Source organism: Xenopus laevis, chromosome 1S (genome assembly GCF_017654675.1).
Source record: "Xenopus laevis strain J_2021 chromosome 1S, Xenopus_laevis_v10.1, whole genome shotgun sequence".
Lineage (NCBI taxonomy): Eukaryota > Metazoa > Chordata > Amphibia > Anura > Pipidae > Xenopus > Xenopus laevis.
The window spans coordinates 164768737-164785546 of NC_054372.1; the positions used below are offsets into that span (position 1 = coordinate 164768737).

General features: G+C 39.1%; 1 protein-coding gene across 1 annotated transcript in view; it reads left to right on the forward strand.

Moving 5' to 3' along the window:
- The window catches only part of lix1.S (limb and CNS expressed 1 S homeolog), an 86339-nt gene that overhangs the window by 39599 nt on the left and 29930 nt on the right, over positions 1-16810 (forward strand). Inside the window, exon 3 of the mRNA XM_018244345.2 lies at positions 3537-3677. Coding sequence (XP_018099834.1) covers positions 3537-3677 — 141 coding nt within the window. The remainder of the gene's footprint in view (positions 1-3536; positions 3678-16810) is intronic.

A 16810-nucleotide genomic window follows, 5' to 3' on the forward strand; every position in this document is an offset into this window, starting at 1 on the left:
TGAGAATTGGGTAGAATGCCTGTTTGCTTTCCTAAATATAATCAAAAGAGTAGCGTGTAAATTTGGGAAGAATATGTATTTTTTATACCACTATGGATGAATGTCTGATAAACCAACATCCCATTTTATTAACTTAGGGCACCCTCACCAAAAGTTGGGCCTTCAGATGGGAATCAAATTTGAGAAACGCTGCCAAGAAGGCTTATTTGTTAAAAGGTTGGCTTTAGTGGTTTTAGAGGTCTTTGAAACCACAACTAAATTCACAAACTCTAAAACCACAGTTGTCATTGACATTATTAAAAGATCTGATGAAAGTGCGAATGAAAAAAAGCGCTGAAATATGCAGTAAAAAATCCGAAAACCTTGAAAACCATTAAAGTTTTTCAGGGAATTTCTAGGGAAGAAAAAATCCGAAAAACTCTATAAGTCTGAATTGATTTAAAGCAGTCCAATAGGATCAGCGCAGCTCCCACTGACTATAGCAACCTCGGCAACTGTTACTTGGCAACGTTTTGCCTTAGAGGTTTTCATGGTTTTTACACTTAATAAACCTCAACTTGACTTCAGTAGGGAAAGTTCCTTGGAGCATATTGCATAGGATAATATAATCTTTCTTGACTCCAAAATGGACCACTATTTTGATCAATTTTGCATTATAAAACTCATTTATAAATGCAATTGCAGTGCTTAAACACTATTCAGAAACACATTTGCACCTATTCCACTGGCTTTGATGAGGTGCAAAGTTCAGGGCGCACAGACACAAGTGAGTTCTGCAATTAACACCTTCCTTGAGGAGGTGTTACTTCTAGGTAAAAGAACTGATCGGGCAGGCTCAGTCTGAAGGCCAGTTAGAGTGAGAATTGGGTAGAATGCCTGTTTGCTCTCCTAAATATAATCAAAAGAGTAGCGTGTAAATTTGGGAAGAATATGTATTTTTTATACCACTATGGATGAATGTCTGATAAACCAACATCCCATTTTATTAACTTAGGGCACCCTCACCAAAAGTTGGGCCTTCAGATGGGAATCAAATTTGAGAAACGCTGCCAAGAAGGCTTATTTGTTAAAAGGTTGGCTTTAGTGGTTTTAGAGGTCTTTGAAACCACAACTAAATTCACAAACTCTAAAACCACAGTTGTCATTGACATTATTAAAAGATCTGATGAAAGTGCGAATGAAAAAAAGCGCTGAAATATGCAGTAAAAAATCCGAAAACCTTGAAAACCATTAAAGTTTTTCAGGGAATTTCTAGGGAAGAAAAAATCCGAAAAACTCTATAAGTCTGAATTGATTTAAAGCAACCTCGGCAACTGTTACTTGGCAACGTTTTGCCTTAGAGGTTTTCATGGTTTTTACACTTAATAAACCTCAACTTTTTACAACTTTTTAGTAAAATATATAATTTTTCAGGTTTTGTGGAAAAACCCCAAAATTTGTTTGTTGGTAAATGGGCACCTTAGCGTCTTACGCCTACACTTTCAACTGATTTCCACACAGCATTCTGCATTCTATTTACTTGCTGATGCACGGATCATCTTGTTCTTAAATTTTAAATAATGTACCCCTCTGTAAATAAAAGAGGCTTCATGAAATAAACCTTTAAGGAAAAAGAGCAGCAGTCCACAATTTTTAGAAGGATAGAAGGCTGTCCTTATTTTAAATTTTTTTTTTAATTTTAGTAAATTGTTCACCTTTTCACCCTTGCACAGGTTTGGTTTCATGTAAATTGTAAAGTTTATTGTTGCCAGAGGTCAGATTAACACAAAGGAAATACTGTATATTACAGAAAGGATCTCATTACATTATGACCTCCAAGGACGGCTAGCCTTCGATAAAACTCAGGGGATCATTTTTATTAATACAACCTGTGTTATCTCATAAGAAAAATCAATGTGTATAAAATAAATCCATCAGAAGCATATTTACTACCGAACAAAAGTTGGAACAGGAATGTTACCATTGGATGTAAAGAAAACATGACACAGTCAGAAAAATCTCGTTGGCTAGAGGTTGTAGGTCAAGTTAATATACATGGTGATTAATACTAATATTGAAGGAATATTCTGTAAGAATAATTGGAATGGTATGCTCAGATGAAAGGATAATGAGAAACTTCAGTAGAAAACTATTCCCCAGTTCAAAATATACAAAAGGAAAACAAAATATTTTAACATTAAGGACTCAGCAGTGTATGATGATTCCCATTATATGTCTTGCAATTCCTAAAGATAAATTCATTAATTATAAAACTAGGGATGCACTGAATCCAGGATTCGGTTTTGGATTCAGCCAGGATTCAGCCTTTTTCAGCAGGATACGGATTCGCCAGAATCCTAATTTGCAAATGCAAATTAGGAGCAAGAGGGAAATTATGTGACTTTTTGTCACAAAACAAGGAAGTAAGAAATGTTTCATCCAGGTCATGATATACAATACTGTATATAGTAGATTTAAGTCTAAAGCAATTTAGACTTGAAAAGTTTCACCACTTATACTGTGACTTCTTTAATTCCCCAGCATTTATGCCCATAAGAGTAGTAAGGCCGCAGACATCCAATCACATTCAATTCAATGAGGTTCATGGTACCATTGGGACAGGATCACACTTTCAGACCTCTGTGATTTTCAGCTAACACCTACCTGAACATGTTCAATGGAACCATTGTGATTTGTTTGTGATTTAAGGGTTTAAATGCTGGGAAATGCTTGGATAAACAGTGAAGTCTATTTGCTTTAGGGCTATAATACACAGTGCTACTTGCAACCAACTGCTTGTCGTGGCTACAAAAAGCCAGAAAATGCCCTGCCATAGACAATACTGAGATTTGCCTCTACTAAAACACACGTAATGATTTAGGAGAGACAAAATCAGTATTGTCTATTGTCTACTGTAGCCTTTACAAGTAGCTCCATGTTTCATTGCCCTGAGAATTCTAGTACAGGTATAGGATCCGCTATCCAGAAACCCGTTATCCAGAAAGCTCCAAATTATGGAATGTCCATCTCCCATAGACTCCATGTTACCCAAATAATCCAAATATCTAAAAATAATTTTCTTTTTCTCTGTAATCATTGAACAGTAGCTTGTACTTGATCCAAACTAAGATATAATTAATCCTCATTGGAAGAAAAAACAGTCTATTCGGTTTATTAAATATTTAAATTATTTTCTAGGTATGAAGATCTGTTATCAGGAAAACCGTATGAACTTGTATAACAGAGTAGGATTTAGATCTCATTCAGTAATTTTAATTACATGAATTAATGTAATTGTTTTCATTGGTATCACAACAGTTATCTTGATGACATTCTATAGAACCACAGTCATTTGCAATTACAGTCATAAGTTTAAACAGTTCACTGGAAATAGGATTTATCACATTCAAAGCAGTTGCTGTTATGGAAAAAAAACATTATTATTGGATAGAGGCTAAGTTTTTTACATTTTGTTTTTCACCATTACCTAGCATGATATTGTTTATGGAGGCATGCCATAATTTGCTCTGAATACAGTTTTTTTTTTGGTTTTGCAGTGTTGTTTAAGCAGAGCAGAAGCCAGAAGAGATGCAGCTAAGGTGGCTCTTCTCAATTCTCTCTTCAATGAGTTGCCCTCTCGAAGGATTACAAAAGATTTCATTTTGAAAAGCGTACAAGAGGCTGTCTCCTCCACTAGTGTAAGTTTGATGTCTACTGTATATAAAGTTGCTGTATATATCATTTATTTTGGATGGAATAAAGTGAATCTGCGTGAATCTCCAGCCCCATTACCTCCCTATAGCATGACTTCAGCTGCAAGGACATGTCTGATGTCTATAACAGGGTGAGCCATGCCCAACATAGGCAGTAGCTACAGTTCAGTGTTCACTAAAACTCTTAACTCTTCAGTAGAGATGTCGCGAACTGTTCGCCGGCGAACTTGTTCGCGCGAACATCGGGTGTTCGCGCTCGCCGGAAGTTCGCGAACGTCGCGCGACGTTCGCCATTTTGGGTTCGCCATTGTTGGCGCTTTTTTTTGCCCTCTCACCCCAGACCAGCAGGTACATGGCAGCCAATCAGGAAGCTCTCCCCTGGACCACTCCCCTTCCCTATAAAAACCGAAGCCCTGCAGCGTTTTTTCACTCTGCCTGTGTGTGCTGAAGAGATAGTGTAGGGAGAGAGCTGCTGCCTGTTAGTGATTTCAGGGACAGTTGAAAGTTTGCTGGCTAGTAATCGTTTTGATACTGCTCTGTTATTGGAGGGACAGAAGTCTGCAGGGGTTTGAGGGACATTTAAGCTTAGGTAGCTTTGCTGGCTAGTAATCTACCTTCTACTGCAGTGCTCTGTATGTAGCTGCAGTGGGCAGCTGTCCTGCTTCTGATCTCATCTGCTGACTGCTGCAATAACAGTAGTTCTTGTAAGGACTGCTTTTATTTATTTTTTTGTTGTTTTACTACTACTACTACTACTACTATAAGAGCCCAGTGCTATTAGTCTAGCAGTGTTGGGGAGTGGGACTGGTGTGCTAATCTGCTGCTCCTAGTAGTTCAGCAGCACCAACTTTAATTTTTTTTTTTTAATATTCATTTTTTTTTTATTTTACTTTTTTTTATTTTACTACCGCTGTAGTAGTGTATAAGTTGACCTTTTAGGCATTATTTGCCCTGTAGGCATTATTTGCACACTGTTTTCTTCAACCCGCCATCTAGCTGTGTGACCTTGTTCACATTCTGTCTAAATATCCATAATATTACCGTCTCCAGAAAAAACACCGGAGTGACTTTTTTCAAGCAGCCATAATATATTTTACGTAATCCGTATCCACCGCTGTAGTAGTGTATACGTTGACCTTGTAGGCATTATTTGCACAGTGTTTTCTTCAACCCGCCATCTAGCTGTGTGAGCTTGTTCACATTTTGTCTAAATATTGATAATATTATCGTCTCTAGAAAAACCACTTGAGTTACTTTTTTTCAAGCAGCATTCATATATTTTACGTAATCCGTATCCACCGCTGTAGTAGTGTATACGTTGACCTTGTAGGCATTGTTTGCCCAGTTTTTTTGGCCGCAGCCACTGAAGCACAGAGGCCAGAAAAAATATGCCATATAAATGCTGAAAATAGTAATTTTTTGCCATACGTTGACTCAACGTATATGGCAAAAAATGACTATTTTCAGCATTTATATGGCATATTTTTTCTGGCAACTGTGCTTCAGTGGCTGCGACCAAAAAAACTGGGCAAACAATGCCTACAAGGTCAACGTATGGCAAAAAATGACTATTTTCAGCATTTATATGGCATATTTTTTCTGGCAACTGTGCTTCAGTGGCTGCAACCAAAAAAACTGGGCAAACAATGTCTACAAGGTCAACGTATGGCGAAAAATGACTATTTTCAGCATTTATATGGCATATTTTTTATGGCAACTGTACTTCAGTGGCTGCGTCCAAAAAAACTGGGCAAACAATGCCTACAAGGTCAACGTATGGCAGTTGTTTAAAGAGAACAGTAGATTACTAGCCAGCAAAGCTACCTAAGCTAAAATGTCCCTCAAATCCCTGCAGACTTCTGTCCCTCCAATACAGAGCAGTATCAAGCAGATTACTAGCCAGCAAACTTACTATCATCTGTCCCTGAAATCACTAACAGCTCTCCCCCTACACTATCTCTTCCAAGCACACACAGGCAGATTTTTCAGATACATTTTTGCCCTTGATCCCCCTCTGGCATGCCACTGTCCAGGTCGTTGCACCCTTTAAACAACTTTAAAATCATTTTTCTGGCCAGAAATGTCTTTTCTAGATGTTAAAGTTCGCCTTCCCATTGAAGTCTATGGGGTTCGCGAACCGTTCGCGAACCGCTCGCGAACCGCTCGCGTTTTTGCGCAAGTTCGCGAATATGTTCGCGAACTTTTTTTCCGACGTTCGCTACATCCCTACTCTTCAGCTCTCTCTTCATTAGTTTTATTTTAATAATGTTGTCCTTACTGGTGTCCAACATACACAGCAAATTAAAACTGCAAACTTAATAAAGCTGAATTAAAAGCCATATTTGAGATTCACTTTCATTATTCTAAGTGGACTATTCCATATAACTGATTTCTCTAGGTTACTCTGGGTTGCTGAACTTCTTCAGCCATGAACCCATGTTTGTTAAGGCCGCCTCGTGTGATAGTAAAGAATGTTGGAAATCATAATTCATTTTGGAATCATCTTAGTACAAATATTATATAACCGTTTATACTCAAGTATAAGCAGAGTTTTTCAGCACCCAAAATGTGCTGAAGTACTCTACCTCGGCTTATACTCGAGTCACACAACACAAACAGGCCAAAAGTGTTGTCCTTGGGCCTATTGCGGCCCGCAGTATCTCTAAGAAAATTACTGTAACAATAATAGTAGGGTACAGGCCTTGTATTCCCCCCCCCCCAGTGCTGAATATGCAGTATGGTAGATAGACTGTGCTACTGGCTGACAGTGATGCGCCACTCTCGCGTCTGAAGCTGAATAGACTAACTTACGTGCCAGTAGTACGTACATTAAGAAAGTACGGTATGCGAGAGAGTGGCGCTTCACGTGCCATTTGTACAGTCTTGGCTTGACAAAGCTCTATATTGGGAAGCACATTGGTAATTACCATCCTTTTAATGGTAATTTATTACATAACTTTATCAAGATCCGATACTTTGAAAACTAGTGGGGTGGTGAAATACTTTAGCCTGCTGCTCGATTTACCTTCCTTTTGTACTTCTTCCCTTACTACTTTCCAAGAGGCCATGGTTTTGTAGACTCCACCATCTACAATGCTAAATGCAAGCAATCCATGTGATCGACCTTCTATTCTTCTTGGAAGATGCTCCCACTATTCCCATTTGGTGTGCAATCCTTTGCACATTTATTCAATTTTCTTTAAAATCCATAAACTAACTTGAAAAATGTAACAAAAATAAAGTCTTCACATTTCAGACTAATATCCTAATCAATACATTCCAGCTCCAGGGCTGACAACAGATTCAATTCACATTGTTGGCTAATGAACCAGAATTAATTTCTCTGTTGGATTCTGGAAGCTAATGTGCTTTAAAAGGTACAGGTGGGCGATCCACTACATTCCACTGATCAAACTTTATATACTGTAGGTAGGTTTTCCCATAGAAAGGTAATATAAAGAATAGGATGATCCCTTTGTGCATCAAGGCTACATAACTGTAGAAGGAACTCAGAGGTGTAAGAGCAGCGAAGCCAGGAGAATTAGCAGTCCGTCAAAAAATGTAGTGAGTACAGGCAGCAAGGAAGGCCATAAAGGTATGGGCCTAGGGTGACACAAATTAAGGGGCGTCATGCCACCCATCTGCTTCTAAATTGATTTAAACAGCGCAGGAATCCCACAGAATATAATGAGTGCATGGCAAGGGAGCAGAAGTTTGATTAGCTCTCCGCTAGAAAATCTGGGCCTAAGTACAGAGTTTACTTTGCTGGTGGTCCACAAGTGGTCCTAGTGTGATGAGGGAATTCATAAAGCATGGAGGTATTACCCAGAGGGCAGATGTTATAAGTGTCTGTTTTCAATCCTGCAATAAATACAATATCTGTTCAAAAGAATTTCTTAAATGCATAAAGTACCACAGCCAGCTAAATCAGCATGCAGTTACCTCTAGCAGCTTTTGTGCTACCAGTATGCATTCTGTGTTACGTCCTGTGATGTAAAATATACAAAATGTCTGAACAAGGGTGGAGTACCTTCGCATTAACATTCCGCAAGACTGCCTTTGGTCTGCCTTATATAGTTCTAAAGCATCATATATATCACGTATATTTGTAGTAATTTAGCCATCAGAGAGCAGTGAAAATGCTGTATGTTCCCAGCAGCACAGCAATGCCAGAAATAACAGCCCCAAGAAGCAATGTTTGATGTGCTCAATCATGGAACATTTTCAGCGGTGTAGGACATTTTGTGGTTTAATCCTTCATGCAGGTCTCCCAGTTCAGTTGTGTATCAGATGTTAATCATTAGAAGGCACTATTACTCAATGTCTTATAAACACTGATGAAGTTATACAAACTGAAGACAGAATAATTCCATTAAAGTGTCCATATTCTGCTCCCAAATCTCTAAATCTAACTTATTTCTGCTTTTCTGGAAAGCTCTTGTTTTGGTACTCAGGCTTTTGTGACCTCAGAAGTCTTTGTCTCTTTCCCTGTACATCTGGAAAGATATATCTATAGTAAAAATAGTAAAAACATTCCATGCAGGTGCAGCGTTTCTGCTCTCAGCGTACAGATGTGGGAAAAGTTATGGTGCCTGCTGGTGAGTGCCAGTGAGAAAAACAACATGTGCTAGGTTCTGGCATGGATCATGTGCTAGGTTCTGGCATGGATCATGTGCTAGGTTCTGACATGAGATCCATGCAGATGTCTAGTTGCTGTCACATGGCACCCCCACATACAACCCCAGGTGCAGCGTTACATCTGTACTTTGTCATCAACCCCAGCCAGGGCTGCCATCAGGGGGGCACAGGGGGTACAAGTGTCCCGGGCCTGAAGGGGGGCTCAGCAGTGCTGAACTTTTCGAAAGAGCCGGGCCCACCTTGACAGCGCCAAATTCCTTCCGATTCCCGAACAGCCGAAATGCGGAAGTGCCAAAAAGTCAAACAGACAAAGTCCCGAAGCAGCAAAAAGACCCGAAGCCCTGAAAATAGCTGAAGTCCTGAACCGGCGAAAAGACCCAAAGTCACAATAGGTGGTGAAGTTGAAGTCTTGAAGCCACGAGTTCAATTCAACTGAACACCAATGTGAGTTTTTTTATTTTTTTATTCCTCTGGCCACCAATATATTATTTTAATACTCTATAGGCCCCTGCCACAAATGTTTTTTTAAAAAATATTTTCTGAGGTCCCAATTTTTTTTAACTTGTAAGGGGGGCCCTGGCACCAATGTTTTTTTAAAAAAATATTCTTCGGGGGCCCAATTTTTTTTGTAAGGGGGGCCCTAGCACTATTTTTTTAAAGAAAAAAGAAATTTATGGGTGGTCCTGGTGCAAACGTTTTTTTTTTTTAACTTATAGGGAGGCCCTGGTCACCAATTGTTTTTTTTAAATTGTAGGGGGGCCCTGACCACCAATTTTTTAAAAAAACTTTTATTGGGGGCCCTGGCACCACAGTATTTTTTTTAACTTATAAGGGGGGCCCTGACCATCAATAGCTTTTTATAACTTTTGTGTGTGGGAGAGTAACCCTTTTTAGCTCTGATGTCTGTGTGGTCTTTTAACTATGGTGTGGGCAGGATCTGGGGTGGGGCTTGGGGGCCATTGTCGGCGGGGCCCAGGGGGCCCCAAAAATTGTTGTACGGGGCCCCATGATTTCTAATGGAGGCCCTGACCCCAGCCAATCTATCAGTGTATTTCATTATGATAAGAAACATGGATCTGGGGAAATATAACATGCCATTTCCTAATACAAAGATATAAAATAGTATTATAGGTTTCAGATTTTACAGTTTGCCCAGTCTTTCTCTCTCTCACAGATACTCAGATTTAAACTTGAAACATACTTCAGACTTTTGGAGGGCCCAGGGGAACAGGGGGGGGCTGGCAGGGGTTTGCTTCCTTGAAAGTTTGTGCGTTTGGCATTCTGGTAGAGGAGCGCAGGTGAACCACGAGTATCTGCTGCGGGGGATCAGCATGGTATCAATCAGCACGTACCAGTTACTGTCACCTGTTTAAAAGCAAACATTGTATTAGTTGCTGTGGGTTACTGCACAGTGGAGAATTATGGGGCAGATTCAATTCAGTGACAAAAAGGTTTATCACGTGATAAGTCATAGACGAGATTCATTTTGGGATGCAAATCAATTCAGAAAAACTTATCTCTTGGTTTATCACATGAAAACTCTATTAAGGTCTATGGGAGACTTGAATCTCATCCATGAGTTTTCATGTGATATATGATAACTTTTTTTTTAACCTGTGCTTTTTTGAAGACCCAATTAAAACAGCAGGAAAATGTCAAATGGATGAAACGATCACTGTTTAAATGCACCGTACTGCAAAGAAATTCCAAGGAAAAAGTAATTTCCATGGGTGTGAAAGCAGGGTTCCACTGTATTTATTTCTTCTGCACTTCTGGAAAATCAGAGCAAAAAAAAAATTCTTCTGAAAAGTCCCAGCAGAGAAAAAAAACAATCAAGTTAGCAGTGATTGTTTCCATATTTGTCAAATTGCCATCGTGAAAAATGTCAAGTAAAAATATCACCACCTAAATCCTGGTGACTTGCAATAGAAGTCAATGGGAAGTTTACTTTTCAGCATTCCAAAAATGTTTGAACCAAGTTTTCTGTTAATAGCAATCATTCAACATGAATCCATTTGAGAATTTTAACAAATATGAAAAAACGAGAGTGCAGGAAAAAAGTTGTGATTGCATTTGGACCCATTGGGGTATATTTATCAAAGTTCACAATAAAGCAGCACGCACTCCTGCGACCATAGCCATGAGGATAAAATTGTAACTTTATTCCATGTAGTTAACTACATGGAATAAAGTTACAATTTTATCCTCATGGCTATGGTCGCAGGAGTGCGTGCTGCTTTATTGTGAAGATAGAATTTGCCTAAGCTACGGGTTCGGGGCACGGCACCCGGACCATTCGGCTAATTCGGTGAGTCAAAGCCCTTCGGCTGTTTTCCGTTCATTGACTAATTTAAGTGAAGGGCCTGGGGTCTGGACACCCAGGTCAAACCTTTCTGCTTGGTAAGAATTGCCAAGCGATTCATTTAATAATATACTATTTTCACCTACAAGGGACCTAACCCGTGAAATTTAAAAGTAATCTAAAATTAATATAGCTTTAATGTATGTGTCTATAATTGTCCTGAGAAGATTAGAGCCGGTTTTTCTCCTTTTTCATATATTTATCAAAGAGTGAAGTTGATAGTGAAGTTCCGCCACTAGAGTGAAATTCCGCCACTCTCCATTCATTTCTATGGGATTTTTAAAGGTGTATTTATCAATGGGTGAAAGTGAACGCTCACCCTTTGATAAATACGCCTATAAAAATCCCATAGAAATGAATGGAGAGTGGCGGAATTTCACTCTAGTGGCGGAACTTCACTATTAACTTCACTCTTTGATAAATATACCCCTTTGTGTTTAAAACCTTTAGCGACATTAGACGACATATATTTATGTATTTACTGAATCCTGCGTTTTTAGAACTGGAGTCACTATTCACTGCTTCTAAACAAGCAGCTTTATACTATTACTGTGAGTATTTTTTCATGAGGCTATAACCTGTTGGTTGGCTTTACTTGTTACATCTCAGTCTGTCAACTACGTGTTCTGTTCTTTGGTCAATTCCCAAGTCATAAATAAACAGATGAAAGTGGCCACAATACAGAGTTCTACGTCTCACAGCGTGTGCTCTGTCCCAAACTGTTTATACAGAAGTTGTTTATGCGGCAATGCATCAGAAACCTTTGCAAGATTAAAGTAGGCTGCATTTATTTGTAACACCACTCCCCGCCTCTGATATTTACTTTGTACTCTTTGTAGTCTTCTTTTGGTACTATAAATATCCATATAACTTTTACTATCCAACTTGCCCTTATATAACATCAGCTTCCCTCTCAGTCCCCTGTAGCCCTTTTAATGCTCCAGGCAAGTTGTGTATATTATAACATTGGGATGTTGTGGCAACGTTTGTAGTTTATTAAAGCAGCTTTCCGAAAAATGCAGTGTCATGATTTGGATTAAAGGGGGCATTTACTTTTGTTTCCATTGTCCTTGTGTGGCCTCAAGGGGACAATGCGTCTGGTGCTGTTGTGGGCAATGCATTAAAACTAGTCCAGTTACACTTGGGATTTGATGTGAATTGGCTGCAATTTCACTGAAAATGTTTTAAGTTAGATAGGTGTAAGTTCTGGCATTCAGGATGCCTTTTTAAATGGCAAGGTTCACCATGTGAATGATTTTGGAAACAAATGGTGTCAGGCAAGGCTACTGAGGGAGATTAGTCACCCCCTCGGATTGCTTCAGGCTTTCCCAAGTTGCTCGAAGTTTCCTCATTAGGCAACTTTGGGGTGACTTTGGAAAATCAAATGTTCTGAGTGCTATCCCACTGGCAATTTTCATTCTAGACGGCGGGAAGACATTTAAAGGAGATTAGTCGCCCGAAGAAAAGGCGATTTGTCACTGGCAACTAATTTCCCTCAGTAGCTTCATCTGCCACCACCCTAAAGCTTTACAGAGTTACATAGTTGGATCGGGTTGAAAAAAAGACCAAAGTCCAGCAAGTTCCACCCCTCCGAATGAAACCCAGCATCCATACACACACTCACACTGACCCCTCCATACACTCTACTATATAAACTATCTATACTCATACACTAACTATGGAGTTTACTATCACAATAGCCTTGGATATTATGCTGCCTGTATATGATGATATAGATGGACCTTTTGTAATCATGATTTCCATTGGTCCTCAATTTTGATTCGTTATGGCTTTTAAATGAATTATTAACCTTACTATTCACCACAAACACAAAGAACAAAAAATGAAGACCAACTATAATTTGTCTTAATACAGTGAGGGTGAGGAATTGCACCTAAACCTATTGTATAAGGTGGAGCTAGCTTTAGACTCAAACCCGGCTACTGAATGTGACTCAAATACTACACCTTCAACTAAATCTGTAGTAATATGTTTTTGGTTTAAGGGGTTGACATAAACGTGCCAGAATTTACTAATCTCCATGCCCCCTTTTTTTATTATACATCATATTATGTCTATGGGAAGTATTTCCTAGTGTGTATATCTTCCACTAGTTTTCTCCAGTGCAGCACAGATCCATTTCATCCCACCTTATGGTTTAATAAGGAATATGACAGTTTCTCCGAAGCACCCACAGAAATAGAACTAGAGCCACTCATTGTTGGATATATGTTTTTGATATGGTTAATGTAGGGTAATGGATTGAAGCCATGCCGCTGTCCCTGATAGGAAACTCTAGGAGAGGTCAAACATCTCAAACAAAATATACATTATAAATTAGAAAAACATGCTCATAATTAAAGTTTTGCTTGCTGATGGACAGGACAATGATTCTTTGGAGCTTGGGTAAAAATAACATGCCTTTATGACCACAAAAAAAAATCTGTTTAGCTTCCTCTGTGCATTGTATAGGACTGGGCTAATTCAGTTAAACGCATGAAATTTGACTTGTGTTCTGAAATTATGTACCGTTATCCCAAATGGACCAATCAACATAATTATAGCAAACTGTTGCTGCTGGCAAGGAAATCCATGAATTTTACAGTGCACTGTCTCTCCTCCTAGCAGTGGTTTTCAAATACAATTTCTTGCCATTTTCAGCCAAAAAAGCAAATAATCATGACTTATTTCACATGGACACGACCTTTCTGTATATTACAAAAAAAAAAACCCAGCAATACCAACATTCAAAGCTCTGCATTACATTGAACAGATGCTAGCGGCCAACAGGGTCACTTTAAATAGACTGTCTGATGATTGGTAATTTTAAAGGAACGTGCTGCCGTAGGTAAGACTCTTGATGTATTGCAAAGAAAACAGTGTGACTGTACATGTAAAATGATGAGAAATTCACTTGCGTGTTACAACCAATGAAGGGTTCACATACAGAACTACGCAGCATTCAACGCCCCAGTGTTCTCTGAGCTTCATTGCTTGAAACCTTGACTACATATTTATTTCACTTTCACTGGCATTGCCTAGATCATCACATATCTCACAGGATTTCCAAAGTTGCCCTTAGCCTTTTCCCACTGTTCTATCCTTGATTCAATTAAGTTGGGAAATAGTCGGGAACTTTTCTAACTTCTGCCAAACCTTTCTACCCTCAAAGGAACTAATGAAATTTTTATTGCTAAAGCTTTTCAACTGTAAACTGCCCTTAAAGCTTTGGCTGATGTTGCAGCCTCTCAAATTCTCCAAATACGTTGTAGGGACACCATAAACGGATGTTCTTAAGTGTAATGATCACTTTTTGTGCTTGAATGGCAGTTGGGTGTTAAGTTGTTCCACTTTTCTTGTCTCCTCCAAAATAAATAAACAGAGCTGGAGAGAGTGCAGAGATGTGCAAGTAAACTGGTTAGAGGGATGGAAGATTTATGGGTAGACGTCATGGTTGGGGTTGTTTTTCTGAAAAAAAAAAAAACGCTTGAGAGGGGACATTGTTACACTTTTTTACAGGACAATGTAGACAGATAGCGGGCAATCTTTTTACGCATAAAAAGAATCACCTTACCAGAGGCCACTGAATCAGACTTGAGGAAAAGAACTTTTATTTGAAGTAACGTAGATGCTTCTTCACAGTGAGGACAGTAATGTTGTGGAATGCACTGCTGGGTGATGTTGTGATGGCTGATTCTGTTATTGCTTTTAAAGGAACAGTTTAGTGTATAAATAAAAACTGGCTAAATAGACAGGCTGTGCAAAATAAAACAAATGTTTCTAATATAGTTAGTTAGCCAAAAATGTAATGTACAAAGGCAGGAGTGAGCGAATGTCTAACATAACAGAACAGAACACAACTTAGTTAGAACAAGATAGTCAGCGACTTTAATGGGGGGCCACATGGGACATAACTGTTCAGTGAGTTTGCAATTGATCCTCAGCATTCAGCTCAGATTCAAAAGCAACAGTTATGATCCATGGGGCCCTCCCCCAAGTCATTGATTGGTTACTGCATGGTAACCAATCAGTGGAAACCAAGAGAGCTGCAAAGCAGGAAGTAGTGTAATGTTTACACTTTCTACACTGAGAATTCCTTTAAAGGGGAAGGAAACCTAGTCGGTGCAAACCCCCCACCCCCCCTCCCGTTTGTTGCCCTCCTCCCCCCTGGCCTAAAGTCACGCGCATGCGCAGTAGATCGTACCGGCAACATGATCCTACTGCGCATGCGCCGGTCAAAGCAGGAAGAAGATCGCGTGGAAGAAGATGTCGTCGGTGAACTCCCTGGACTGGACCTGCGCAGAAGGGTAAGTAACAAGTTAGGGGCATTTGCCCAGCGGGACGGGTAGGCCAGGGGGGAGGAGGGTGGGTGGGCAACAAACGGGAGGGGGGGTGGGGGGTTTGTGCCGACTAGGTTTCCTTCCCCTTTAAGAGTGACTTTGATGGACTTTTGGACAAGCATAAAATCCAAGGCTATTGTGATACTAAACTCTACATTTAGTGTAGATATTGGTATAAATAGAGTTTATGTGAGTCTATGGAAGGGTCAGTATGAGTGTGTGTATGTTTGTGTGCTGAGTTTCATTGGAGGGGTTGAACTTGATGGACTTTGGTCTTTTTTCAACCCAACTTAACTATTTAACTCTCAAATGGTACCAACCTGCTCAAGCCACAAAGAGAAATCCTATCGATGTAATTATAAATAATATTTATTACTTAAGAGTTCCAGAGGCTGGTGAGCCTAAATCCCCTGCATGTTTTCCATTGAAGTTGCTGAACTGTACCCTGAATGTACCTGAATGTTTGGCATTAAAGTTGCTGAACTGTTTTCTGTTGTCTTTTGTTGGGAATACCCTGTGCTTAATAAACCTGTGTTTTGTCCAAAGCCTTGGTGTCTCTGTCTCTAAGCTCAAAATCCTACGCTTACCTGCCTACCAAACGCTAATTCCCCCATAAAGTGCATGTGCAGGCGAGTGGCATGTCACAATGTGTATATATATATATAAATACATTTTGCAATAATCAGCATGTGCACTGGAGTGGAACAATTAGAGATATTTAAATGGGTCCTCCACCCAAACACAGTTTTTTTGGCATTATGAAAGAAAATGTTATTCTACATAACTTTCTAATATACATGATTTAAAATGTTCCAATGGTTTTAAAGTTAGTTGGAGATGCTTCATTCCAGATGGCTGCATTTCCGTCAATAAAAGAAGGATGCTTTTAAAGTGCTTCTGGTACCAGTGTCTTGAATATAAACACAATATATGTGGGTCCGTATGCTGTATCTTTTATGCTTTGTACCTAGAAATATTACTCTTTGTTCAGATTAACAGACCACAATAATGAGTTCTTGAATATTAAGTATCATTTGATCAGCACATTATGATTAAAGATACATGAAAGATCCGAGCCAATCAGATTTTTTTTGTTGCAATACAAACCACAAAATCTGAAGCTATTTATATATTCAATGTCAACATACTTAGCAAAATATTTGGGTAAAAGTTACATTTAAAACCAACAAAGTCATATTTTACTAATATACTTCAAATGGGTAAGTTGAACTGGAATATCACAAACCATAATCAGCAAGGAAACTTATTAGAAATGCAACTGGTGTTCGCATTTGGCAAATGTTCTGTTTCTTTCACGGCACGTCTAAGCGGTACCATCTTTGCTCTCAAGAGCTTTTGATAAATAGCCTCCCTCACTATTTTAGTTGGCTCAGAATTACATAACAGTTTGTGAATGTTGAACCTATTCCATTGGAGTATTCTCCAAAATAAATACACCAATATGTTTTAAGTGGTTTTCAGAATCTGGCATCAGTTCAGCATCTTCAACCGTACGTGCCAAGAGGCTGAAAGTTTTAGTGTGAGAACTTAGTTATATTAATTGTAAAGATATAACATAAGCGTTTACTGAACCATAAGGAATGATTTGTGTGTTGGCAGCAAAATGTGGTCACGAATGTACTCACCACTATCACATAGGCTCCAATCTTGGACAATGTCCATGGGTGGTAGAAATAAATTATAGCTGAGAACATAATCAAGCTGTACCGTTTAATTGCTGTTATGCGTGAAATGTAACTATGTCTCCTTATTAAGAG